General features: G+C 46.3%; 1 protein-coding gene across 3 annotated transcripts in view; it reads right to left on the bottom strand.

Moving 5' to 3' along the window:
- Window positions 1-25,808, bottom strand: part of LOC147677881 (blastomere cadherin-like) — a 352,327-nt gene that overhangs the window by 66,637 nt on the left and 259,882 nt on the right. For all 3 annotated transcript variants that reach the window (XR_015302467.1, XM_086945778.1, XM_086945777.1), the window contains one exon: window positions 6,257-6,399. Coding sequence is in view for 2 of the 3 variants with exons in the window: in XM_086945778.1 (XP_086801904.1) it covers window positions 6,257-6,399 (143 nt within the window). In the remaining variant the exon portion in view is untranslated. The remainder of the gene's footprint in view (window positions 1-6,256; window positions 6,400-25,808) is intronic.

Here is a 25,808-nt window from a genome sequence, read left to right as displayed (position 1 = left end):
CTGGCCTTCTGTCGGGACCCCTCACCAGAGTTAGCGGGTCAGATGAAAACCAAACTGATCACCTTTAATGAGGAGGCACAGCGCGAGGTTAAATTCCTGGGTAAACAAGCGGAGGCTCGCAGGTACGGAGAAGGGGACAGGCCGAGCAGAACTCTAGCACGACTGATTTCTCCGCGCTCACAATCACACTACATACACGCCATCAAAAATAATGAGGGGACACTTGTGGTAGGGCAGGAAGCTGTACTTGACACATTTGCCGAGTTTTACAAGTCCCTATACACTACCAGACAACCCACGATCCCGGCTTCCCTGGATAGCTTCCTAGACTCCAATGCCATTGTTTGGTTCAATGACCTCCACCGCCGTTATATGGATATCCCTGTCACGGTCCAAGATATAGCCCAGGTGATTAAAAGCATGCCTGCAAACAAAGCCCCGGGCCCGGATGGCCTTTTATAAGGCATATGCCGAAGAGTTGGCCCCCAAACTTCACTCTGTCTTTGCTGAGGCCCTGGAGTTGGAGTCCCTACCGGACTCGATGCGCGAAGCCTTAATCATAACTTTGCTGAAGCCAGACAAGGACTGCCAGGTCCTTGACTCATACCGACCTCTCTCCTTGATAAATGTTGATGTTAAGATCTATGCTAAAATCATTGCGGACAGACTGCAGCCTTTGTTGCCGATGGTGGCACTCCCAGATCAGTCGGGGTTTATACCTGGCCGAGCCACGTCACACCATCTCAGGACAATATTTTCCATTTTGCACTACTTGCATCCCTCTATACAGGCCGCTGTCATTTTTTTGGACGCCACTAAAGCATTCGATTCGCTTGAATGGCCCTACCTGTTTAGGATTCTAGGGAGGATGGTCTTCAGCACGATCTTCATAAATTTAATCAAGTTACTGTGTGATGCACCCAGGGTACGAGTAAGCGTTAATGGGCTTATATCCCAGCCATTTGCCATATCTCGCGGGACCAGGCAGGGATGTCCTTTATCCCCACTGCTCTTTGCGATAGCCATGGAGCCCCTTGCGGCTAGGGTTCGACAACATCATACCGCAAGAGGGATAGGCTTCAGTTCCCGCAGTCTGCTGATCTCCCTGTATGCTGATGATGTCACGCTGTACGTCATCAACCCTGACATGAACTTGAACCCCCTGCTGCCTGAATTTGTCCGCTTTGAGGGCCTGGCTGGGGTGTCCATCAACTGGTCCAAATCTGTCGCTTTTCCATTAACTGACACCACCCGGGAATCACCCTCTGACTACCCCCTGAGCTGGGAAACGGACGCAGTTAAGTACCTGGGGATTCGGATAAGCCGCGACATACAGGATTTGTGGACTCTGAACTTTGGCAGAGCAGTGGACTGGCTGGAGGGAAAGGTGGAAATCTGGAATAAGCTCCCCCTGTCTCTGGTCGCGAGAATAGCACTAGCAAAGATGGTGGTCCTCCCTAAATTTTTGTATTTGTTTGTAAATATTCCAATACCCTTGACGGCGCACTTTCATGCCCGTGTGCGATCGCTACTGCTGACGCTTGTATGGGCTGGTGGCCAGGCGAGAACATCTTGGGCGTTGCTCACACTCCTACTGCGTCAGGGAGGCTTGGGAGCTCCTGACATGAAACTGTACTCACTATGTGCGCAAGCACAATTTTTGCACTTCTGGGTTTTTCCCACTCCCTACCAGCCACACGTTGCGGTGGAGCTGGCTGCAGTGGCCCCGTCACCGCTGAGTGCGGCACTATATGGCAAGGTGTCTCGTCCATCGAAAGGCGTGGACACGGTGGACATGCTCCGCTGGACGTGGCGCGAACTGCGAAACAGGGCAAAACTCCCCCTACTCTACGCACCAGCCATTCCTCTGCGTGGCAACCCCATGATGCCCTGCTTGCGAGATGGGGGTGGCGTCTTTACGCTTCGGGGGCAAACCCTGCACACTTTTTCTGACCTCTACCCGAACGGTGCCTTCAGGGACCTGGGTTTACTCGAGGAGGGACAACCTGAGTCATTCTCTGACCTATTCCTGTATCATTCACTCAAGGCGTCCTGTAGAGCTCTGTGGCCCCAGTTCCCAGAGGAACCACCGCAGCTCCTAGCGCTTCAAAACTTGCTTTTGGAGACCCTCCCCTAAGAAACTTGTGTCTCGATTGTATAACTGCATGCAAGATCAATTCCCCATTACTGCGCCTTCTTCTATACATGCCTGGAATGCTGACTTGGAGGTGCCTCTGTCAGAGGAGCAGTGGGAGTTCTGTTGCAGGCAACTTACGACACTATCACCCAATTACAGGTTGAGATTGGTACACTTCAAATTTTTGCACAGGTACTACCGCACACCACGGTCACTCCACCGCATGGGTCTCAAAGATGACTCTACATGTTGGAAGTGCGGCTGCGAGGATGCCTCTTTCCTGCATGTGGCGTGGAGCTGCCCTAAACTAGAGGAGTATTGGTCAAACACCTTCACTGCCATTAATCAGATACTTCACAAAACCGATGCGCCGTCTCCACTCCTGGGGCTGCTGGGATGTGTTCAAGGCACCTTACCCAAACATAGGAAATTACATGCGCTGCTGATCCTTTATGCCAAGAGACAGGTGGCGGTGCACTGGGGTCGTCGTGCATTGCCGACATTTAATGCATGGGTAAAGGATGTGACATACGGCAACACACAGCTCGAGCACTACTGGGAAACGATGCCTACCGCTTCCCGACCTAGGGACATCTGGGAGCCTTTCACACAGTGGGCGCGGGAGCGTGCAGCCTCCCCTGACTCAGTGCAGTCGCTGCCAGGAGAATTGTCTGATGATATGGGTTGACACCTTTTGTCATGTAATTGTGCTCTCCTGCAGTGGTATGACCTGAAGCGTAACTGTTCCCCACAGGTGCATGATGGAGGTAGTGGAGCCTTGCTTGTGTCTTTGTGCCTATGACTCTAATTGCTTAGCTGTATCTATACCATGGCCTGCTGGCCCCCAAATGTGTTTCCGCTCCTCCCCTTCTTTTAAACCGTCATGGTCTACTTGTCTGACGAGGTCTCTGCTGCTGTCTGCGCATTCGATGTGTGGCACCTTGTCCGGAGACACTGATCCTTCAATGCCGTAGACATTCTGCCCGTTTGATGCTCTTCCTCTGCACCAGAGTTGGTTTTTTGTTGCTGTTTTGGGGTGGGGGGGGGGGTGGGGTTTGTAGACATTGCTTGATTTGCACTGCTTGCCTTCTTTTTGACCTGTAGTGCCTATATACATGTACTGTTGCTTCATTCCTCCACCTCCTCCGATGGTATGTTGCATGTCTATTAACCCAAGAAAATGTAAGACACATTGCTCTACCACTATTGCATATGCTAACTGTCTACATATCTAAACCGTGACTAATGATATTGCATTTATTTAAGGGCTGCTACGACACCTAGAACATGATGTCATATGATTTGATAGCGGCCAGCCTCAGGGATGTCGGCGTGACGCTGTGTAACTATGCCAAGCTTTAATAAACGTCTTACACCAAAAAAAAAAAAAAAAAAAACAATACACAAAAAGACGACATGGTGAAGGCTATTTTTATCAAATGGCAGTTTCTGTAAGGAGAATCAAAAAAGATTTTGGAGTGAACGCCTCACCCACAAATTGTCGAGTCATGCTTCATCACAGGCTCCTATCCACACCCCGGTAGGTAAACACCACAGTGGCAAACTCAACCAATCATGAGAGTTCTTACAATAATGCCAAAATGTTTCACCCTTTTTTAAAAGCCCATACAGGTCTGAGGCCTTCGCCAAGACTATTTGCGTCCCTGCCAAGCTACTCAATCATGCCATGCAGAAAGAATGAGGCCTAATGTACTCACCTACTTGTAGTCTCTTCTCGGAGAGGAAACCTTTCAACATATATGTCTATAGTATTTTGCTACCATTGACCTAACATCCTCTATATGACTGCAGCATGATAACGTCTACGCATGATATGGTCTCTAGAATAAAAATATGAGTCAGGATGCGTCTAATGCTCCCATTTATTTCCCTATGGATTGACTATTACTAAGGGTTTTCTCTACAAGAAGAGAAAGTGCAATAAATAAATGCTTGGACCACGGTCCAAGGAAGTGGCAAATACACAAAGAGGACATGAATCCAGCACGCACTGACCAAAAAGAAGCAAAGAAATAAGAGTGACGATGAAGCCAATTAGTAGTAAGCAATAGGTGCACTCGAAGCACACTGTAAGCTTACAAAATGTCTTGCAAGCAACAGTACATGCGCGGTCTCAGGTGAGACCAAATAAGGATGCGGTGTTGCAACATGGGTCATCACCTAGTCTACCAACTGAAAGAACTTGAAATATCTGCTTTTCACTAACACTTACCTCAATGCTGCCAATGCCATTCGAATCCTTATCCAATAACAAAGCATTATGGTTTAGTCACCTTTAGACACATGTATTCATCACATCATCAACACCCAAACAGTACACTGTAGGAAATTACATCTGCCTACTCTAAGGTCCCTAACATTTTATGCCTTTCCTGCATACTGATAAACGATCTTCAATGAGGAATGAGAATTGCATGTCTGTCGTAACTTTTGTATGCTTGAAATTGTAAAGCCTTCTCAAAAGGACATGGCGCACTGACAACAAAAGTGGGGCTTCTCCCGTAGCAGCCCTAATTTCTATGTACAGGACTTCAGTTTTTAAGCATTGCACAAATGTAATATAACTGGCATTTAAAAGCTCATTGATTTAAAACCAGCCCTCAGTGTAATTTACACACCTCTACCTGAGGCAGTCTTTCCCTGATGGAGATATTCCTATTTCCAACTCTTCCTTTTTGATAAAGCTGAATACAATAGCTGAATATTAAAATGTGCAAAACAATGCAGTAACAATGTATGTGTCATTTATACCCACCATTTTCAGAAATCAAGTAAAGATCAGCAGAAAAGGAATTTATGACTCTGGGGTTTATCTCCTGACTTTGCCTCAGCAGTGAATACTATCAAGCAAATATTTCATTTCAAATCTCCCTGACCTGTTAAACCATATAATAATGGTTGTAGAAGCAGCTTCCCAAACAATGGGGAAGGCACTCTAGGTTGTCAGTCAGAAAACTCCCAGACCTGTTTTACAACTAGGCCTGGCCGGTGAACTCAGAGTTTTTCCCACTCGCCAATGGTAAGTTGGCGATCAAGCAAAATCCAATGCTAGACTGTTACTAAGCAAGATTTCTCAACACGGGCGGATTGGGGATGGTTGCTACCGGTCGCTTTTAGAAACCTTCAGTTCGCATTTCAGAAGCTGCCACTCGAGTAGAACTTCTACTTAAGCAGCAGAACCCTCTTGCACTGCGCAGAATTCTGTTCACGATTATTTTACAGTGCAGGACAAACACCTGGCGCTAAAAATCAGTGCAGAACTCCGCGTATCTTGGCGGAGAAACTCCGCGAACTCTCCCCAGGCCTAGTTAGAACGTTCATAAGAACAAGTGTCAGTCATCTTTTAAGGATGCAATGAAGGGAGCTAAAATGCTAAAAATAAGCCCCCAAGAAAACAAGATCGGTCAATGATGACATCTACAGATTCTAATTTTTGCAATTACTTTCAAATGTTTTTTATGGATTAGATGTTGACTTTACCTTCTTTATTTATTTAACTCTATTGGTATATAATTTATTGTACCCATGTACTCTGTGCTACTTCTTGAGAGTAAACATTTAATCATAGGCAGGCCCTATCAAAGGGTAAAACAGTAATACTTTAAAGGTGTCTTTGATTTGCCTACGGGAGATCCTTCAAACCAGTATAATTTTGTAACTTGTCCACAGCACATGGAAAGTGTTAGGTCATCCTCCTCTCCCCACCCCCCATGGCTTGCCAAGTGGATTTCTTGAAGTCTGGGTACCACGGTCAGGAAACAGGCAGGTAGCTTCCTATTCCATCCTGATGGGAGATACAAAGATATGAGCATGCAAGCTTACATAAATACATATAAATTACAAGTTTTACAATCTTCTTTAAAGTGTTACATACACATCTCTTAACATCTAAAAAGTAGATGTTTAAAAGCCGAAGGATGCTGTTGCACTATAGCCAAGGTGAGATATCTACTCCGTGCTTGTATCCGAAATGAGTGAGTGGAAATACAATATGCACAGGTTAAAGAAGAAAACCATGAATTCTCTGAAAATGCATTCCATTATAAAGTGTCTGAATGCAGACACTCCTCTCAGCATAAGAAACAATTTACTGCATACCTGGTAGTAAGTTCAACCCATCTCTGCGTTGGGTTATCCAACAGGGACAGCTGCAATCGAAGACCTTTTGCAGGAGTGCCTGATGCAGTGTTCAGTACGTGGGTGGTCAGGGGGCTGTCAGATGAAGCAGACATATTTTTAATCTGCAGAGCAAAAACAGAGAAGCAACTGAGGTTGTCTTTAAACCGTGGGCATAAAACAAAAGGAATAACTTTAAAATCATTGATCCAATAAACACACACGGGCTAGTTAGTGTGTATGCCTCGAGCCTGAATACACAAAATACATTTTAGTCCCCCTATTGTAGTGTAGTTCCTATACCCCTTATAGACTCAGCATATTGGAATAATATACACTATAGTTTTGATATAGGACTAAGGGCAGTATGTCTCTATCGAGTAGATTAAACTTAATTACTTGTGTGTGCAAGCTGGCTCAGAGGTCACTAGAAACTTCTAGAGTGAACAAGAAGGGATTAGTCTCTGACAACCGCATAAACATGACAACTTTGTTTCCCTTAGAATCTGAACAGTTCTCTGATAATCGTGGAAATAATAGATAACAGTTTCACTCAGTCAATCGTGCATGCTTTGTTTCCACAGCGTTACACAGAAATAGGTAGACGAACGTTTCAATAAAAAGGGTTTATTGAACAGTCTTATTTCTCGTGCAAGAGATATGAGCTGCTACAATCGTAAGACGGAATGCGAAGTAGAATACGTACAGCGTCAGCAGTAAGACAATACTGCAATCGAATGGTTTGTAGCTATGACATATATTCATAAAATACATACATAAATAACACAAGCTAAAATGTTTATACTCATCTGGTGCTTCTAGATAGTTCTAGCCCAGTGTACCTAACCTAAGTGTAGTACGAGGTAAGAAGTAGGTGCTGTTTTCTATAGTTTAGTTTAGCTATAGTTAGTATTTGCCAGAAGTCCCTCTAGGTTATAGTCTGCTCCATACCTTAGAATGAGAGAGGTTGGAATCTCTTTCCGGGTCTCGATCTCCAACACCCCGCGAAGGGAGTCGGAAACACTGGAGCTGGATTCTCTGCGAGGAGGATAACAGCGTCTGGTCAGTGTGTCTGGCGGGGACTCGAATTCCTTCCGAACTTGCCGTGGCGAGCAGTGTTGAGCTGTGTAGCCGAGCAGTGGTTTGCCATGGTAAGTGAAGGTATATTTATACCTTGAAGGGGTTTAGGAACGCCAGTATTGACGTAAACGTAGGGCAGAGGAACGTCATGAATGAACCCCTACGGAATAGATGTTCATGCATAATAAATGAGTTCTTGGAGAAATCAATAATCCAAGCAGGGGAAGTCCTAAAGGCTTAAGAGTCTGGTTAACCAAGAACTCGTTGTGATGTGGATGGACGCATGTAGGTGACCAGACCTGTATTTGGTTAGCATGGGTAATGCCTAAATAAAGGTTGGTTTCTATGCCTAAATAAGGGCAATGAGAATTGTGCCTATATAAGGGCATAAATCGGGATACCTATATACGGGTATCTAAATCGACACACAACACTATATTTCCTTAATGTCTTATACACCCCCAGCAATGTATCTCAATATTCATCCAATTAGGTCTGCTTTTCCAATCTCCATAATATTTACAGTGGAAGACTGCGTTAAGTTAAATTAAACACCTAACGTTTAACTTCCTTGTATAGACACATGAAATAATTGGATTGCACCTGGCTGGGCCAAGCCAGTTCATTATGCTTTGTGAAGAGTACTCTGTACACAGCTTGGGCAATAGTATTTAGTATGGTTTGTCAACATTCCCCTTGATGTCGCACTGGTTGTAGAGTCATCCAATCTTCCAGTTCTTATAGAAATTCATACATTTCGATCTGGTGAAGTTAAGAAACATTGAAGATCATGAGGCTAAATCAACCTCAGCCTGATGTTTTATTGTAATCCAACAACCACATGGAGATCATACTAGATAGAATAACCAGATAACATGCTTTACAAAATGTTTTTGCCAATTGTAATTCAACTAGCCATCAATTTGAGACTAATTGTCTAGCCAGTATCAAAGGCTTTGCTAAAAAGGAACGGAATACATCCATACTTCTGGCAGGCCCATATTCTCCAGTGCCAGCAAAACAGTGACTTCTATGAAAAATGCTATAAAGATGAAAACCCAAAAAATAATACCCTGAATTGGTAGCCCCTACTACAGTGTCATGCTCTGGATCAGACACCAGAGTATCAATGAAATGATCTGCATAAACTTAAATACCACATGCATGAGAGGAGTGCATTAAACTGCATACCACCCGTAAAATAAAATTGCAATGCTACCACATACTACCATACGTCCGCGCTTGTTGTTCAAATGTCTTACAACCATGGACAGCCCAAAATCGGATTGACGGGGACAGCGCCCTGGACGCAAATTACATTTGGTGTTTTTTGTGGGGGAGGTGGCTGTTGCAGTGTAATGGCAGGAGGTGTAAGGATGCTGGGAGAGCAGGGGGTTGATGGGGTGCTAACAATATGCTGAGGTACATTAAGAGCTGATTACAAAGTCTTTAACGGGTCTCGATTGAGACTAAGTGGGATGGACCAGCTGCTGTTTGCATGACATTAAGTCAGGCAGCTCCCTGCTGCGCCCCTCGGAATATTGGTGGTCTGGGCTCAGCTCGCCCATGTCCAAGGCCGGCTCTGCTTAAAACAAAACATTACAAAACATGACTATCAACACTGCCCTTCCTTTATACAAATGTTCTCCCAGGATGAACTAGACAGCCCTAAGCGCTTTCTAATTGCACAACTTTACAGAAAAAAATCTATTTGGGTGTATATTTGCTGCAGTCTGAGTTTGTTAGACCGATGTGGGAACAGACACTATCAGATGGTGTAAATGTCTTACATTCCTATTTTATTGTAAGTAATACCTTAAAGTTCCACTCACATCAAAATAATGCAGAGCTTGTTCCTCTGCCAGAGTTGACCAGTTTGGAAAGAATGTCAGTGACCTGAAAGGATCATGTAAGTGAAATTCAGAGACAACTGTTAGCAGTAAAGTAGGGTGTGTTCTTAGTATCACTTGGTCTCTATTAAATGCCAATCAGTTGATTATGCATGTATCTTGCTTAAACTCCTATTAGATATTATTTTTATCAGGAATGCCACCTTTCAGGCCAAGAACCTGAGATCACATTTGCTCACTAGCTCAGGATATGCATCAATCAACCCATATTAAATTCACTTGAAGGTGCAAGCATCCTGTAAGGTGGACATTTCCTTTTTAGATCCTCCGAGAAACGTTTATGAATGTTTTTTTAAAATAATATATTTAAGAAGAAGAATTTAAGGATTTTGACACTGGTGAACTAGGACAGGAAAGCTTCCTCCCCAGTAACTGTTGCAGCCATGTTAGGTACACCTAACTTAAGGCTCTTCCATTTGATAGCATAGAAGAACTTTGTTGAGAGTTTAACTTTCCTCAGAATCTGCCTGCAGTCATCGAGGGGATTAAGATCCCTGTATTGAAGCTACGAGAATCACTGTAACCCCCAAACAATTTTTTTAACGTCTTCAGATTCAGCAGAGTAGAAGGAAAAGCATATCAAACTTTCTTGCACCCACCAGCTAACAACCATCATAAATGTACTCTTGATAAACATTTACGCAGGCATGGTCTCGTAATGCATGTAATATTAAGAGCAAATGAGGTTTGAACAGGATTTTAGATTCCAAGTCCAGCAAAAGTTTTATTCAGAGCAGGTAGTGCAGCACATGCACATTTCTCCAGGTGTGAAAAAAATCACACAGGCCTGCAGGCTCGCAATCAAAATACTGTGCAACTTTTATTCTATAATCCCAATGCATTGAAGTATTTTAAGTGCCTGGGGACAGGGGCGAGATCCTGGGCAATAGCTGCTATTATTGTGCATGCATAAACAGAAGGGGGTACCTGAGACACCCCCACTATATGGAGACCACTAGCTCCCATCAAACACTAATTAAGAGATTTAACTTTTTTATGGCAGAAACAGTGTAAAGGAATTTGCCATCGGGAGGAAGGTAAGTGAAATAGGCATACAATAAGGATATCTTAGTAGTGGTTTCTTATATTTTCTTTCTGCAGTGATGTTATCCCTATTTACGGCCAGGGCCACTCTACTGAATTATGCGGCAAAAAAAGCCAAATTACTCAGCGTAATGGGGCACATTTTGAGATAGTATTACTTTACGATTTTTACACATTAGCACAGTCCTGGAAAAGGTTACACCTCTTAAGTGACACTTTAACACCGAACTACAGCAAAAGCCAACTGAAAGGTGGCCAGTCTATATTTGCAAAGGGCCTTCCACTGTGCAACAACATATGTTGCTGCAGTTTTGTAACGTTTGATCCATTTGAGCAAGAAACAATATTTTGTTTTGGGAAAATGAGCAAATTCTGCAGCAGATAATAGATTATGTGACCCATATGACAAATCCATAATTATGCTTGATTATGCTGCAGCCACAGAATTGCGTAATTCCAGTGGCCCTACTTAAGGCACCATATTAAGAAAAAAACACTAAGAATTGTGAAGTTTTGACTCTTTGTAAATTAATACACTTGTCATGTTTCACTAATAAACACAGACACAGAATAAGAAGGAGCAGAGCAAATACCTATTGTTTAAAGAAAAGCAATGGCAACAATTCCATGGCAGAACTGGCAACACGTGTTGCTGCTGTCCTGCCTACTCTCTTGATTTTTAATATGTATTAAGGAAAAGTAACTTTTAGAAAGTTATATTTACCCTGCCTGAAGCTCCTGGAGTCTAATTTGCATTAGGTTTCCAGCAAAAGGTCAGTCGGTACTCAGCCCTTAATAATGAGGTATGAAATATCTTTCAGGAGCCGCAAAAAAGAGCACTTTGACAGATAAGTTGACCTGAATGGGCAGCTATGACTCCTCTGAGCTACGCTGGACATTAAGTGTGAGGGCTGCTGCTCTTTCTGCTGTCACAAAAGTGTCAAAACCTGCCTGAAATACCTGTCTGAGGCACATTTAAACATGATGCCCCACAGAAAGGGATGAAACGGGCACAGATCACATGTATAGATCGCATGTATACCTGATTGCTGTAGGAACCTGCTTTATCTTACTAGACTTCTGTCTCAATTTGTTCTGGCTTCAAGGATCAGTTGGCTGACCTATGTGCCTATGGGGGCATAACAAGCTTCAACAGGCCGTTTCCTGATATGCCCAGCTGACCAGTAGCAACTGGGCCTGAACTAAACTGTACAGTTGGTCTCTGCCTGACACCATGAGAGTCTCTAAGTGCCTTCCCCTGAGGGTCTTAGAGGTTTATTCCCGTGGTTGTTTGGGCACTAGAAGAATTTATAAACTTTTGAAAAGATTCCTCCAGGGCTTCAGTGGCACCCGCCAAGGTAAGTATTCGACTGGCACTTCCATATTGTTTAAATTAATTTCAGCTTCACTCCCTGCAGAGATCTCAACACTTCGTACAAAAATAACAAACTCCCTTTCTGAGTTGACACTTCAAAAAAATTCTGCAAGAATTCTCAAAAGATTCAGATCATCACCGGGGCCAACCTGCTTCAGGTATCAGGGATTTGGTTCCATGGCAACACCTACTGTTTCACCAACGCCCATACAGAGATGATTTTTCTTCCCAAAAATTGGCGTCTCTATCTGAAGCTGGCCTTAAAACATTTTTTAACATGCAGACTTTTACCAGGACCAATACACTTTATATATCTCACACGAGCTCCACCGAGGTTGGCCTCAAACTGCACCTGGGTCCCAGTCTAACTTAACCATTTACTACTTTTGGCACTTTGTGCTTTTTGATGCTATTTTAAACTAAAACTCATATCTTTCTCATAAAGTAAAATAGGTGAAGAAGATGGTGTCATAGGTGGATGAAGGAAGGTGAAAAAAGAGCCGGAGGAATTAGGAAGGATGGAGCAGAGTATAATTGAGCAAAATGAGTGATGCAAGTAGTGGAGTGGGTAAGCATGTACCGAGTCAGGAGCAATATAAAAAGTGAGCATAGAAAGAGGAATACAGAAGGGTGAAGGTGGAGGATTACACTTGTGAAGGATGGGGATGATGAGAAAAGCAGGTGGTCACACAGAAGGGTCATGAGCAAATGATAAAAGTGGAGGGGGAGGAACCAGAGAAGCAGTGTAAAGAGACAGAAGGATAGTGAAGAAAGAGGAGGGATTGATGGACAGGGAAAGTGATGGGTAAAGAGGGGGTGACAGGAATGAGAGAGACTAATGGGAGACGGACAATAGGAAGGAAGAGGAGACATGCTAATCACCACTTAGATGAGGTAGTTCCATTTTTAGGCACTCACATGAGCTATACATTTCCTCTTTCTTCCCTTTATGATTTAGCCTGCTCAAAAGACTAACAACATAGCGGTTGAGAAAAATGCCATTACAAGTGCAGTCATCAAACTCGAAAAATGTGCTCTTGGCACACTGGACAGATAGAAGTAGAAACAGGCCCACATTTGATGTCCGGTTTGGTTTTCATGATCAGGTTGGCACTTTTCATTGCTCCTTTAATTGTTACCTCGCTTATTTAGTAAAGATGTGCATAACCTCAGGTCTTCGTAGGTCCTATGTGTGCTCATAGGTATGAGCTATATAATCCAGCACTTAGAGGTGCCACTTTTAGAATGTGGAGAGATACCACAGAAGAACAGACAGAGAAGTGCCAGGCCCGATTACACACACCAATGCACACTTCTCATTCCTTTACATACACAAACGCATTACACCATAGGCAGCAGCAGTGCTGGTGAGGCAGACAGAAGAGGTTGAAGGAATGAGTCATGGGTGAGGTGGAGAGAGAGAGAAGGGGGAGGTGAAGATAGGGGAGGGGAAGCAGACAGACTGAAGGTAATAGGGAGGAGGCAGAGGCAGTAGAATAGAAGAAAGTAGGTTGGTGGGGGAGAGAAGGAGGGCGAGTCGGAAACACAAGCGGATGAGCAAGAGTGAAAGGATAGCCAGGAACAGAGATACGGTTGAGGCACAGAGAAGGGCGAGAAAGTGAGAGAAGAGTGAGGCGAAGAGAGAATGAGGAGGTAGTAGGAGGATGAAGTGGAGTGAGAGTAAGGTAATACACTGAGGATGATGAGGTCAGGAGAGAGTGAAAGTAGAATAAGCTGGAAAGAGAGGAGGATGAGGTGCGAGAAATGTGAGAGTGATGTGGAGAAAGAAGGACACAGCAGGGAAACAGGTGGATAAGCTGGAAAGAAAGTAGGATAAGATGAAGTTCATGAGGTGGGAAGAAGTAGCGGGTGAGGTGAGCGGGACAGCAGGGTTAAGTGAAGAGAAAGGAGGATGAAGTTAGGAAAGCAAAGGAGAGACCGAGAGAAAGGAGGGTGACATGGAGAGAGCAGAAGAGATCAAGTTTATAGGTTTAAACCACTAGAAATATACAATTGAAACTAGTGGACAGAAACCTAAATTAGGCATGGTATCAATTAATCAGGATTTTTATAGGGCGGCTGCATAACCCATGAGGGTCTCAAGGCACTGTGGGGTCATGCGGCGGAATCATGCTGCCTGTTCCCATTGGTTGAACATCCAGGTTGTGGGGTCCTATCTGACAGTTGAAGTGTCGGTGAGGCTCTGAGGTGCAGGGGGAGGGGGTGTTCCTTGTCTTAGCCGCCAGGTGGGAGAAGGAGCAGCCTCTGCTGTTTGTTGGCAGATGCGCTGGGTAGCCACAAGGGAGAGGGATCTGGAACAGAGTTTCCTGGTATGTTAGTGGAAATTACCTTGTTTGTTGAGGTACGCTGGTCTTTAGTTGTGTAGTGTCTTGTAAGCATGGGTGAGCAGCTTGAACTGGCATCTCTTCACGACTGGTGGCCAATGGAGTTTCCTGAGGTGAGGGGAGATGTGTGTCTATCTGGGGAGGTCGAGAATGAGTCTGGCTGCTGTGTTCTGGATGGTTAGGAGTTTCCTCCTGAGTTGGGCAGGGATTCCTACGTAGAGGTAGTTGCCTTAGTCAAATCCGCTGGTGACGAGAGCTTGAGTGACAGTTCGCCTGGTGTTGGGTGGAAGCCATCTGAAGACCTTCCTGAGCATTCGGAGGTGTGGAAGTATGAGTAGATGTTACTGACCTGCTTCTTCATGGATAGCTGGCTGTCAAGGATGATGCCACGGTCGCGTGCGTGTTCAGTGGATTTGGGGGTAGAGCCCTGCTCAGGTGGCCATCATCCCTTGTTCCATAGGGTGTCCTTGCTTTTCCCGAAAATGAGAACTTCTGTTTTTTCTGTACTGAGTTTGAAACAGTTGTTGTTTATCCAGACGTCCACATCCTTCATGCATGTTTGGAGCCTGTCTTTGATGGTTGTTGGGTCGTTTGTCAGGTAGAGGATGAGTTGGGTGTAGTCAGCGTAGGAGATGATCTTGAGTCTGCGGCTCCTGACAATGTTGGCCAGGGGTGTCATGTATATGCTGAAGATGGTTGGGCTGAGAGATGAGCCTTGATGTACACAGGAGGTGATGTTCTTAGGGTGCGAGGAGTAGGGATGGATGATATCTTCTGAGTCCTTCCTGTGAGGTAGGAAGTGATCCACTGGAGGGCTGCTCCTTGAATGAGTCTGTTGATCAGTATGTGGTGGGACACGGTGTAAAAGGCTGCTGAGGTTGAGAAGAATGAGGCTGCTGTTTCTCCGTGGTCTAGCAGCATTCTGATCTCGTCTGTGGATGTGATTAGAGCTGCCACGGAGCTGCGGTTTGCTCTGGAGCCAGCTTGGAAGGGGTCCAGAAGGTTGTGGCTCCCCATATGTCTGGTTTGCTGGGTGTTGATAGCTTTCTCAATGACCTTGGCAGGGAAGGGGAGCAGGGAGATGGGTAGGTAGTTCTTGGGTTCTTCTGGATCGCGGATGATTTGTTCAGCAATGGCTTCACGTCGGCACGTTTCCATTTCTGGGAGACGTGGGCCATGGTGATCGAGGAGTTGAGGACCTTGGTGAGTTCTTTGCTGATGGGTTGAATGCCGTGATTGAAAGTGTAGTGGGGGCAGGGGTCTGCTGGAGCGCCGAAGTGGATGGATCTCATGATGGACGCCGTTTCCTTCTCAATGAGGATCCTCTACAAGGTGAGTAGGTGTCAGTTGGCGTGAGGAGGTTGATGTCATTCTCGGGGGGGGGGGGTGCGAAGTCTTGGTAGATGGTGTTGATTTTGTTGTGGAAAAAAAACTGAGTGTGTGCCAAGAACTTGCGGGACTGATGGTGTTTTCGGTTGTCACGGGGTTGGTGAACTCCTTGACTATGTTGAACAGATCCTTGCTGGTATTGGAGTTGGAGGCCGTCTTCTTGGTGTTTTTTCAGTAGGTGATGGTAACGGTTGAGGCGCCTCAAGGGTCTTACGGGCGCGCCATCTTATTTCCTTCTGTTTACAGTCACGTTTCTGGGTTTTCAGTTCTGTCATGATCCAGATGGAGTGTTGTGTTCGGTTTTTGAGGTTGGTAGATTTCCTTGGTGCGACTTCGTCGGCGCTTGTCGTGATCCAGTACGCAAAGCATCCGCGGAATGTTCTGTGTCTTCAGTGGTGGTGGGAAGGCGGGAGTTGAGGGCGTTGGTCCATCGTTGCTCTGCTACCTTTGACCAGCTGCGCCGTGTTTCACTGTCAGTGGAGGAGGGGGTGTTGAGGGGTTCCAAGATGACGAAATGGACACACAGCTCCTCGATGTGGGTGTATGTTACTCTGTTGCTGGATGAGAAGATGGGGTCAAGCGTGTGTCTTGCAGTGAGGGTGGAGTCGGAAACAAGCTGCTTAAGTCCGAGGTTAGCCATGTTTTCTGAGCAGTCGGCCGTGCTGGCGTCATCTGTGTTCTCAAGGTGAAGTTTGAGGTCTCCTAGGAATGTGTACAGATTCAAGTCGATGGCAAAAGGGGCAATAAAGTAGGGGTTTGCATTGCAGAAGCCAGAGCGGGGTCCCGAAGGTCTGTAGGGGAGGTAGCCTCTGATGGTGGCTTTGCTGTTTGTTCGGAGAAGGAAGGGGAGGTGCTCCCTTAAGGGGGTGGAGTTGTCTGTGGTGGTTGAGCATTCAACGTTTCTGTTTGTAGATTACGGCGATGCCTCTGCGTTTCGGTTGGATCGTTCCTGGTGCATGATCTTGTATTCTTTATGGGGTGGCTATGGCAATGCGGGGTTCTGCCAAGTTTCTGTGCTGAAAACTACGTCCAGGCTTGGTTTGTGATGGTGTCCCAGATATCCGTGGCGTGTTTTCCAAGCGAGCATGCATTGATCAGCAGGCAGCTCATCTTTCCAGAGGTGTTTACATAGGCCTTGTTGGTGGGTTGGTATGATGCAGTGTGGCTGATTGGAGAGGCATGGGTGGTATCGACTGTGACGCAGGTGAAGCAGTACTTCTGGCTGGAGAAAGGGCCTTTGTGGTCCTGGGGGACGGCATGTACACAGTTGTTGTTGTCCTGGCATCTGGGGTTTAGGGCTCAAAGTTCATCCGAGGTGAAGAGGTGACTGTCCGTAGGAGTTGGGGGTCCTGGCGCTAGGTGTGGTCAAGGAGCGTTCACATCCACACAAGACCATCAAGCATGCTGAACCCAACTCTTAGACACCTCCAAAAAGTCTGAAGAACCCCACTCATCTTTATGAGCCATGCTTCTTTGTAGTCGTCCCAGATCTCAAATCCTGGAGCTGAACCAGATGATTAACTGTAGAACCTGCACCAACATCGAGAGAAGGAATAATCACCACAAATGACACCTCTTCAGTCTTCAACAAAGTCGAAGCAACGGGTATGTTACCTATCTCTCTGCTCAGGATTGCCTGCACAGAGTACTGTGCCAATTTTAGGCGAATGAACTATGTTGACATTATGTAAATGAACCGAACTGGTCCAACCAGTCAAGTAGCACGGCAGCGTTTCTTTTTCGCCTGGGGTTCTGAATAATGTAAATAATATATTTAGCTTCATAAGATATGAAAGGCCCTTCTCAGAGCACAGGTTACCGTTACTGTTATGACTGCTACCACCAAAGCTTGCAGTACTAAATCCACTGTGCCTTCCAGTCTACTTTAAAAGTCTGGGCACGTGGACTGAGGAGAAGGAAACGCTCGTGGGACTGCAAGACCTACCTTTTAGTAGAGATGGCTGTCTTGTAAAACGCATAAACAGACCAATTTTCAGCAGCGTTCACTTCCTGTTCACAAGACATTACCCGGTAGCACGCAATAATCATCGTAGCCTCTAGGTGGCAGTGTTTCACACTAGAAAAAGTAGTGATGCAAAAACTAGTCAATACAGAACTAACATATTTTAGGAGGGCGCCGGGAACACGCATATGCAATAAAAAGCGACAGGGCTGTACAACGAATTCATTACGCAACTTTGAACGCAAAGAAAGTTAACAATCTTATTCTGCCTCAAATATTTCAACTTTACTCCATCATTGCTTCATAATAAACTCAAGTCGCAGAATTCTGCCCCTAGCTAACGTTTCTTCTAGCTCCATGCTTGTCTAGCCCTGGATCACTCTTTTTAATCTGTTCATAAGTCAGGGTGCAGGGTAAATGTTTAACCGAAGTTTGGAAGCAACAGATTTCAGGACACAGGCTACCTTTCCCTAACAACACCCAAGAAAAATGTTTTCCGTTAGGCAAAGCCTCATCTGCTGCGCTTTTAAGAGGACGGGAGGGAAGGCACGCTTTCTTGAAAATCATGTTTTACTTACTTGACCGTCGTGTTGAATTTTGTGGGAAAGCTCGAATTTCTTACGTGCAGAAAATGAAGAGTTTAACACGCCTACAAAAAAATACGAATTCCAGGACCTACCTATTGTAGAACTATTCACAGAATTGTGTGTGTGGTACATTTACAAATAACTACCGAACTGCAACTCCCTTGCACAAATTAGTTAACGATTGCAACACAGCTGCCAAGTGGCCCTGTGCCACAGAAGCGAGACCTGTTTTCAGGCAACAGTGCTCCCATGCTCGGGACTTGTAGCCGCATGTTCGGGGGGAACAGCCTGAACAAGTCACGGAATCCAGGCACTGAAAACTATCAAAAGCAGCAGATGCCTTGTCCTCCTCGCGGGCGGTGTCTGAGGGTGCTTGAGGGCCCCACTTACCTCTACGTACATTAGGTGTTGCTGAATGTGCTGGAGCCGAGAGGCACACATTGAGACGCAGCAGCAGCCGTCTCTCCCCGGACAGGACTGTGCTTGCACGTTAACGATTAGCAAAGCTTCGGCAGTGAGGAGGCTGTTGAACCCCAGGCAGCAGGTTCAATGCTACAAGCGCTGGCAAAGTTCCTTGCCGAAAACGTGCAGGTCAACAGTTTCTGTTTGCCCCTTCACAATGTGGTTCAATGGCTCGCGAAGTGGGGGAGGGGCTTTGAGGACAACTGCCACCTGACCCCAAGTCCTCAAAGTGACATTCAGCTAATCCTGGGTTTTTAGCTAAACCATTTTGATTCCGGGGCTTGTAGTTCATATTTACTATTATACGTATCGGCCTACTACTCAAAGCACGAAAATTGCAACTGGCAAAACAATATAGAGCCTTTCATAGACAGCAGCAGTGGGTTGTTCCCACGTCATTCATGTAGAATTTCCTTCTTACACCTAGCTGCTCACTCTTTCAATAGGGTGGGCTTCCATAAAGACGTTTGCCTGTTTTTTAATTCCCAGCGAGCACAGGTATGATTAGAACTTACAATGCCCTAGTAGCCCCTTTCTTTTGACGGCAGCACGGAAAATCACATCTTCCTGCAAGACATCACAACACATTCTGGCCACAGACACCTGTGGCTTACTAATGCTCCACTCTACAAAATCGAAACACCTCCCAGGCGGCGAGTTGCCTCCCCCTCCCTTATCCATTTTCCAACTGCGCCCATTCCCCTTTCAACACACCATGGACAACTTGCTTAATGCCGACAAAGGTCGCAGTTTATTAAAAAACATTTATACATTTATTTCTTCATGGTCATACATAACATTCTGTTGCCTCATTTAATGATTTGCCATCATAGCTCATTCAGTCAGTTTTTGCTCGTTATCTGCTTTCAGACAGATCACCTTCTGGAGGGGGGCCCAAATACCACAGCCACTGTTGCCAAGGGGTTAGGCTTCAACTTGCTACCGACTTGGTGGGTGTCCATCCGGACTTGCCCGGGCTGCAAGTGTCGTCCCGCTTGCCTTCAACGCCATCTTGGCCCCTCCGGGTCCCTGCCGTGTGGCATCCCAAGGACCCCATGTGAGCACCCAGTATATCCAGCCTGAGGCTGATTTCTACTGTTATATGGCTCTTAGGGACATTTTCAACATTGCTAAGTTAGCATGAGCTTGGCTGCATGCTGCTGCTTTTGCGCACGTTACTACAGGACTTTGTTTTTGCAAGACTGTTTGCGACTTTCACATGAGAACAGTCTGGTTTTCGCGTTCTCTGCTTTTCCAGCAGTTTAGTCCAATCACAATGTGCAAGGTCGATAAACAATGCCTCTTGTTATCTTTTTCTGGTCAGTCCCTAGTACCTAGACATAACATGCTACACACAGCTGCAGTACTGAAGACTTGTGCTTTGATATTAAGTTGTTACATATTGTTTTAACACACTTGAAGAAAGCTGTTCCAAGGAGAAGAGCTCCGCTGTTACTATGATTTAAACCGTACATTCAGGCTTTAAGGTATGGGGTCTGCTGTCAAAGCCCAGAGGTCTTCCTTTATATACAATAAATTCTTCTAGTCAAGGGGAGGGGGATGTTAGGCCTAATTATCCTTTTTCGACAGTCTTTATATAATGACTTCTCTCTTTGTATTCTATCGAATTGTAACAATGGTAACTGCTGAATTTATGCATTTTGCTGCTGGTAGGGGCTCGAATACTGTATTGTAGAGCACAATAATTAAAAATAAACATTTTGAACTATTTTCAGTGACTCTGCTAATTCCTTTTGTGGACAAGTATGAGTGAGTAAGCGAAAGAGTACATCTTGCTCCCACGATTCCTGAGTGAGTCGGGAGTGTTGTGTTCTGGGTTGTCTAATCATTTGTAGCTTGGTGATATTTGGAGGAGAACAAATGAGACACATAGCTAGTCGGTATTGGGATTTTGGGCACTAATGTGGTAGGTTGGTACACCCCTATACACGGAGGTCCTGTGTTCCTGCACATAGTTCTGTGTATGTGCAGAATCCCTGCAACACTACCTCTTGCTCCTTTGGTACCGCTGCTGAGAGGCATCCCAAGGGCCCTGCGGGAGCCTTCCATCTACTCTCTCTGTGGCTACAAGCCACTGTTTGCTCCCTCAGTGCCCCGGCCGTGAAGCATCCCAAAGACACTGTGTGAGCCTTCTATCTACTTCTATCAGTTTCTCTTTCTTTCCTATCCTTTCTAGGTTGTCTTCCATCACGCTACCTAAGGTCTCACAGGTCGGGAGTTCCCACCATGCTCCGCTAAGCTCTCCCACTGCTTATGAGAAACCCATTTGCTCTAACACCCCCCACAATGTTTAGCAAGAACACATCCATCCCTACCCCTGTTAGGTTCATGCCATCCTCCAGGTGGTAGCCTGGCGATCTAAGATTTATGAAGCAGTGCCTTAACACCTTGGCATCGGCGCAAATTTCGCCGAAGTGCAGGACATTCCATTCTTGGGAGTGGTTCGGATGGCCCCCGGCCGTCGTGCGCACATGCCCACCGTGACTCATGGCGGCTGGGGGCCATCATGAGCACTGAAAGGGTTAAGAAACCAGAGCCGTTGGCCCTACATATCTATGTCAGTGTGGCTCACTGGTTAGAGGCGGCAGACCCGAGAGCACAGGACGGCCCGGGACCAGGATTCGATTCCCGGCGCGGCAGGTTTCTGGACCAGGGTCAGCGGACTCGATAATTCTCTCGCCTCGGTGCCCACTCTGATCAGCGATCACACTCGGCAACTCTGGGCATTAGCTTGCCTCATCTTCACTAACGGCCCCACCAGACCACCGGGGATGCCTGGTCTCACCCTGGAGATACCCATTAAGGGACCATCTCACAGGGAAGCCAGGAGGGGTTTCGCAGCGGTCGAAGCGCCTTGGGACCCTATGGGTAAGTAGTGCGCTATATAAATGCCTATACATTTACATTTACATTTACATGTCATACTAATGTTTAGCTTGCGCCTGGATCTTTCCACTGCCCCAGGTCTATTGCCCCTTCTAAAGGAGGGCCGGACTGGCTACCGGGCTTTTTGACATGCTGCCAAGCTTGGGGCTGATTTCGTTGATGGGGACCTGCGTGTGCTGAAAAAAAAAATGTTTTGCTTTGTTTATTTCAAACCACACGCAGGTCTCCATCAACAAAATCAGCTACCACTGCAGTGAAATCAGCCCCCAGCTCGGCGGCATGCCAAAACGCCCTGTAGCAAGTCCGGCCCTGCCCTCCAGGACTTTCACTCGATTATCTCCAAGAAGATTATTTTGGCGGGGCGCACCAGGTTTGCCAATGCAGCTAGGCCTGCCTGCATTGTCATTAGCAGGGCCCTCGTACCAAAAGTGGCCAGGTCGTTACCTCCCAGGTGGACTATCACCGCGTCTGGTTTGCCACCTCTACCAAGTGCTTCATGCACTGCGGGTAGCAGTTAGTCCCCTTTCATCCCAGACCAACCCATCCAGACTACCTCGGTGTCCCGCAGCCAAATACCACTGAATTCGCTTCTGGTTGCTGCCCACTGTTGCACCCGTGTGACGTAAGAGTGTCCAACGAACCATACCGTCCAGCGCCGCTTGGTCGGACATATAAGGGGGGAGGGAGGGGAGAAAATCAGGGCTCAGTATAAGGTGGGGCATATGTACTGTTTAAACGCGCCAGATGCCCAACTCTCAATCCCCTTTATTTCTCACAGCCGATGCCCAACCCAGCCTCCGTGGTTGCGGCCCGATCCTGAATGAATGGGATCCGAAAGCCCTGGGTTGGAGCCCGGCTGCCCGAAGGCCTTCCTCATCACTGCTATAAATTGGAAACAGCTAAAGACTGACCCATCTTCATCTCTGAAGAGCGGCCCATCTCTGGTTTCTACAGTTGCCATGTATCTACGTACCAGGCATACCGGGCAGCATGATTCTTCCTTCATGCAATGCAGTCTGGTCCATCTCCTTTTGTTTGCTTGGTCAGTCTTCGACCTACGCAGCAGGATGTCCTTGTGGCCCTCCCTGATCCTAAGGTTGGTTCAGTGTATGCATGCTGTCCGTGCGTCCCTTACTGCTGGAGCCACCAGCTCGCTCACTCTGTATGCCCCAAGGAAAGCTAGTGCGAATGCTGCCCTGAAAAGTATGGCCTCACTCTGTAATGATCTGAAATGATACGAGATGCACACCTCTGAAGTTCAATTTCTTCTGACTTAGGCTTCTGATTTTGTCCACTGCTGCATGCGCACTGGTATGGGTGCCTTACCCCGATGCCCCCTAGTTACAATAACTCATGGAGTTGGGACGACACAACGCCCCAAAGCCAGTGGCACAGCTGTAAGCTGTTTGCGCTTTCTTTTTCTTGATGACGCACATTTTTATCATAATTTTCTTTCCTTTTAACCTGATTTTCTCTTTAAATCCATCTTTAAACTCCACACGTATGGTATCATGCAAATTTCCAACGTATAAAAAATTAATAAAACAAGTTTTAGTTTCCATTTCTCATTTACATAATCTAAACAACAGCAACGGAATCCTTTAAACTGTCTAACTAGTGTGGTGAAGGATGAGGAGAATGTTTTGAGATAAACTCGTTTTTAATAAAGCAGGGCACCACACTAGTTAGAAAGCTTAAATAAACTACGTAGATGGAGATTGTTCACAACATGTGGGTTTGTATTAGATTGGATTTTGAATGAGAGATTTACTAGACACAAATTGGGGTGATAGTATGTGTATTGGGGTGCAATGTCTCATTTTAGGATTCCGTTGCTGCTGTTTAGAATATGTAAATGAGAAATGGAAACTAAAGCTTGTTATTAATTTTTTTAGTTAACCCCGACGAAGGGCAGAAATTGCCCGAAATGCATTGGGTTTAATGAAATACTGCTTCCTATGACTGAATGCGTCTGTACTTGTGCTTAAATAAGGTCCGGATGGACGACTTTGAACATGAGAAAACGTTGGAAATTTGCATGATACCATATGTGTGGAGTTTAAAGATGGATTTAGATGAGAAAATCAGGTTAGGTTAAAAGGAAATAAAATTATGACAAAAATGTGCGTCATCAGGAAAAAGAAAGCGCAAACAGCTAACAGCTGTGCCACTGGCTTTGGGGCGTTGTGTCGCCCCAACTACATGACTCACTATGTGATGAGCATAACTCCCCAAAGGCCCCTATCATCTGTTGCAGTATGGGGAAATGAATGGGCCTTCTTGTATCTCAACTTGCCTTCTGCGTTTTGCCCCACCCTTCAATGCCATCCTGCAGTGAAAACCCCTGGTGGGGTTCTGCCCCCACGCCATCTTTGTGTAGTATGCCACCCCGCTCAAATGGGTCTGGGCCCACGTTTTTGTCCTACCCGCTCTAAAAGCCCAATCTAAGAAACTCAGGAACTCGCTCTGCGCTGCCAGCTGGTCATTTGTTAGCCCTGTCGCTGCAGTAAATGTCGCCCAGCACTTACGGTATTGGCGCATTGTCTTTGCCGCCAGTGCATGTTCTAGCATCGCTTCTAAACCAGCTCTACCCATGCCCATACTTCCTCCGGCACCAGGATCATCCCTTCATCCGCATTTGGAGCGAGGTCTTGGAATCTTGCCCACTGAAAACGAGAAATGGCATCCGCAACTGAGTTGTCTATTCCTGGGACGTGTTGTGCCCTAGGCAATATATTCGCCCCCAGTTGGCATTGGACCAACCTTCGTAACAGGCCGACTTCAGATGCACATTTTGCTGTCCCAGTGTTGATTGCCTGCACTACTGCGTGATTGCCGGACCACAGTATTATCTGCCTGTTTGCTAGTCGCTCTGCCCAAATGTGAAAAGCCACGTCTATGGGGAATAGTGACAGCAGTGAAATGTTCGCTGTGGCTCCTGCTTGTTTCCAGGGTTCTGGCCATGCCCCTGCCGTCCACGCTGTCCATAGGATGACCCCGAAACCGAGGCCCCCAGCGGCATCTGTGTATAGCTCGAGCTGAGTCGCTGGTACCTATATTTCGCGCCACATGAGGGTGCCATTGAAATCAGATAGAAAGGATTCCCACTCTATTAAGTCTGCTTTCACCCCTTGCATTAAGCGGACCTTGTGGTGTTTTTGTTTCATGCCTTTGGTCAACCATGCTAGCCTTCTTGCAAATGCGCGCCCTGCCGGGATCACCCTTGTGGCGAAATTCAGTTTTCCCAGCAACTGTTGCACCTCGCCTAGCGTTGCCTTTTTTTGTAGCTTCAGCCTACCCATGATCTTCTTAAGTTCTGCTCCCTTGTTGGATGGTAATCTGCATGTCCCTGCCACCGTGTCTAATTCTGTCCCTAAGAAGGACAGTTTCCAGGTCGGGCCCTCTGTCTTGTCTTGAGCTAGTGGTATTCCTAGTTCCTGTGCCATGAAGCTATGCAGGAGAAGGGCACAATCTCCTGTGTTTGCCTTGCCGATGAACAGGAAATGGTCTAAATAATGGACCTGACCCCCCTCCCGGGCCTGTCTCCCTACTTCCCGCTCTAGAAAACTGCTAAATGCCTCAAAATATGCACATGATATTGAGCAGCCAATCGACAAGCCTTTGTCGTAGTAATATTTTCCGTCTAGCTGGAAACCTAGCAAGTGGTAGCTGTCTGGGTGGACCGGCAGGAGTCGGCAAGCCGACTCAATGTCTGTTTTAGCTAGTAGGGCTCCCCTTTCTTCGTGCCGTATCAGGTCTACTGCATCGTCTACTGATGCATAGACTACTGCACAATCGTCTTGTTCCAGCCAGTCGTTGATGGACTGTGCTTGCGGGTGGGACAGATGGTGTATCAACCTGAATTTCCCTTCCTGCTTCTTGGGTACCACGCCTGGCGGGGAGACCATCAAGTTCTCCAACAAGGGAAATAGAAAGGGCTAGCCACCAGCTCCAGTTGAATTTTCTTGCCTACCTTGTCTCATGTTATCTTTGTGTTTTCCCTTACAGATTTCAAGTTCCGGCTCTCCCGTGCCCCCTTAGGACCTTTGTAGGGTATTATGAAACCTTGTGTGAAACCTTCTGCCAGCTTTTATCTGTCTGTTGCCTTGGGATATTAACCTAATTGATATACCAGCCTGCTGGTTTTAATTGGGGTTGGTAGCAGCTGCCCCCTGCCCCCGACCGCGGGAGCCTGCTCCTTAATTCCTCGTGCCAGTTCTTTCTTTGCAGACTCCTGCTCCCTGGCCCTGCTTGCCGCATATTGCGGGGTGGTTCCCCCGCAAGACCCACCCGCGTGTTTGAAATTGCATCCATCCCCCCATTTACAATCATCTTTTTTAAATTTCCAGCATGGTTTCCCAGATTTGGTAGTTCCCTGGTTCTTACCCTTGACATTTGTATTTGCCCTTACTCTCATAGAGGTGAAAATGACTGTCCCTGGAGCGGACACCTTCCCTGGCAGCCACTATGTG

The sequence above is a fragment of the Lissotriton vulgaris genome, chromosome 12, assembly GCF_964263255.1.
Source record: "Lissotriton vulgaris chromosome 12, aLisVul1.2, whole genome shotgun sequence".
In the NCBI taxonomy this organism is placed as follows: Eukaryota; Metazoa; Chordata; class Amphibia; order Caudata; family Salamandridae; genus Lissotriton; species Lissotriton vulgaris.
Note: the sequence above shows the minus strand (reverse complement) of the source record. Positions and strands in the feature narration are given on the sequence as shown.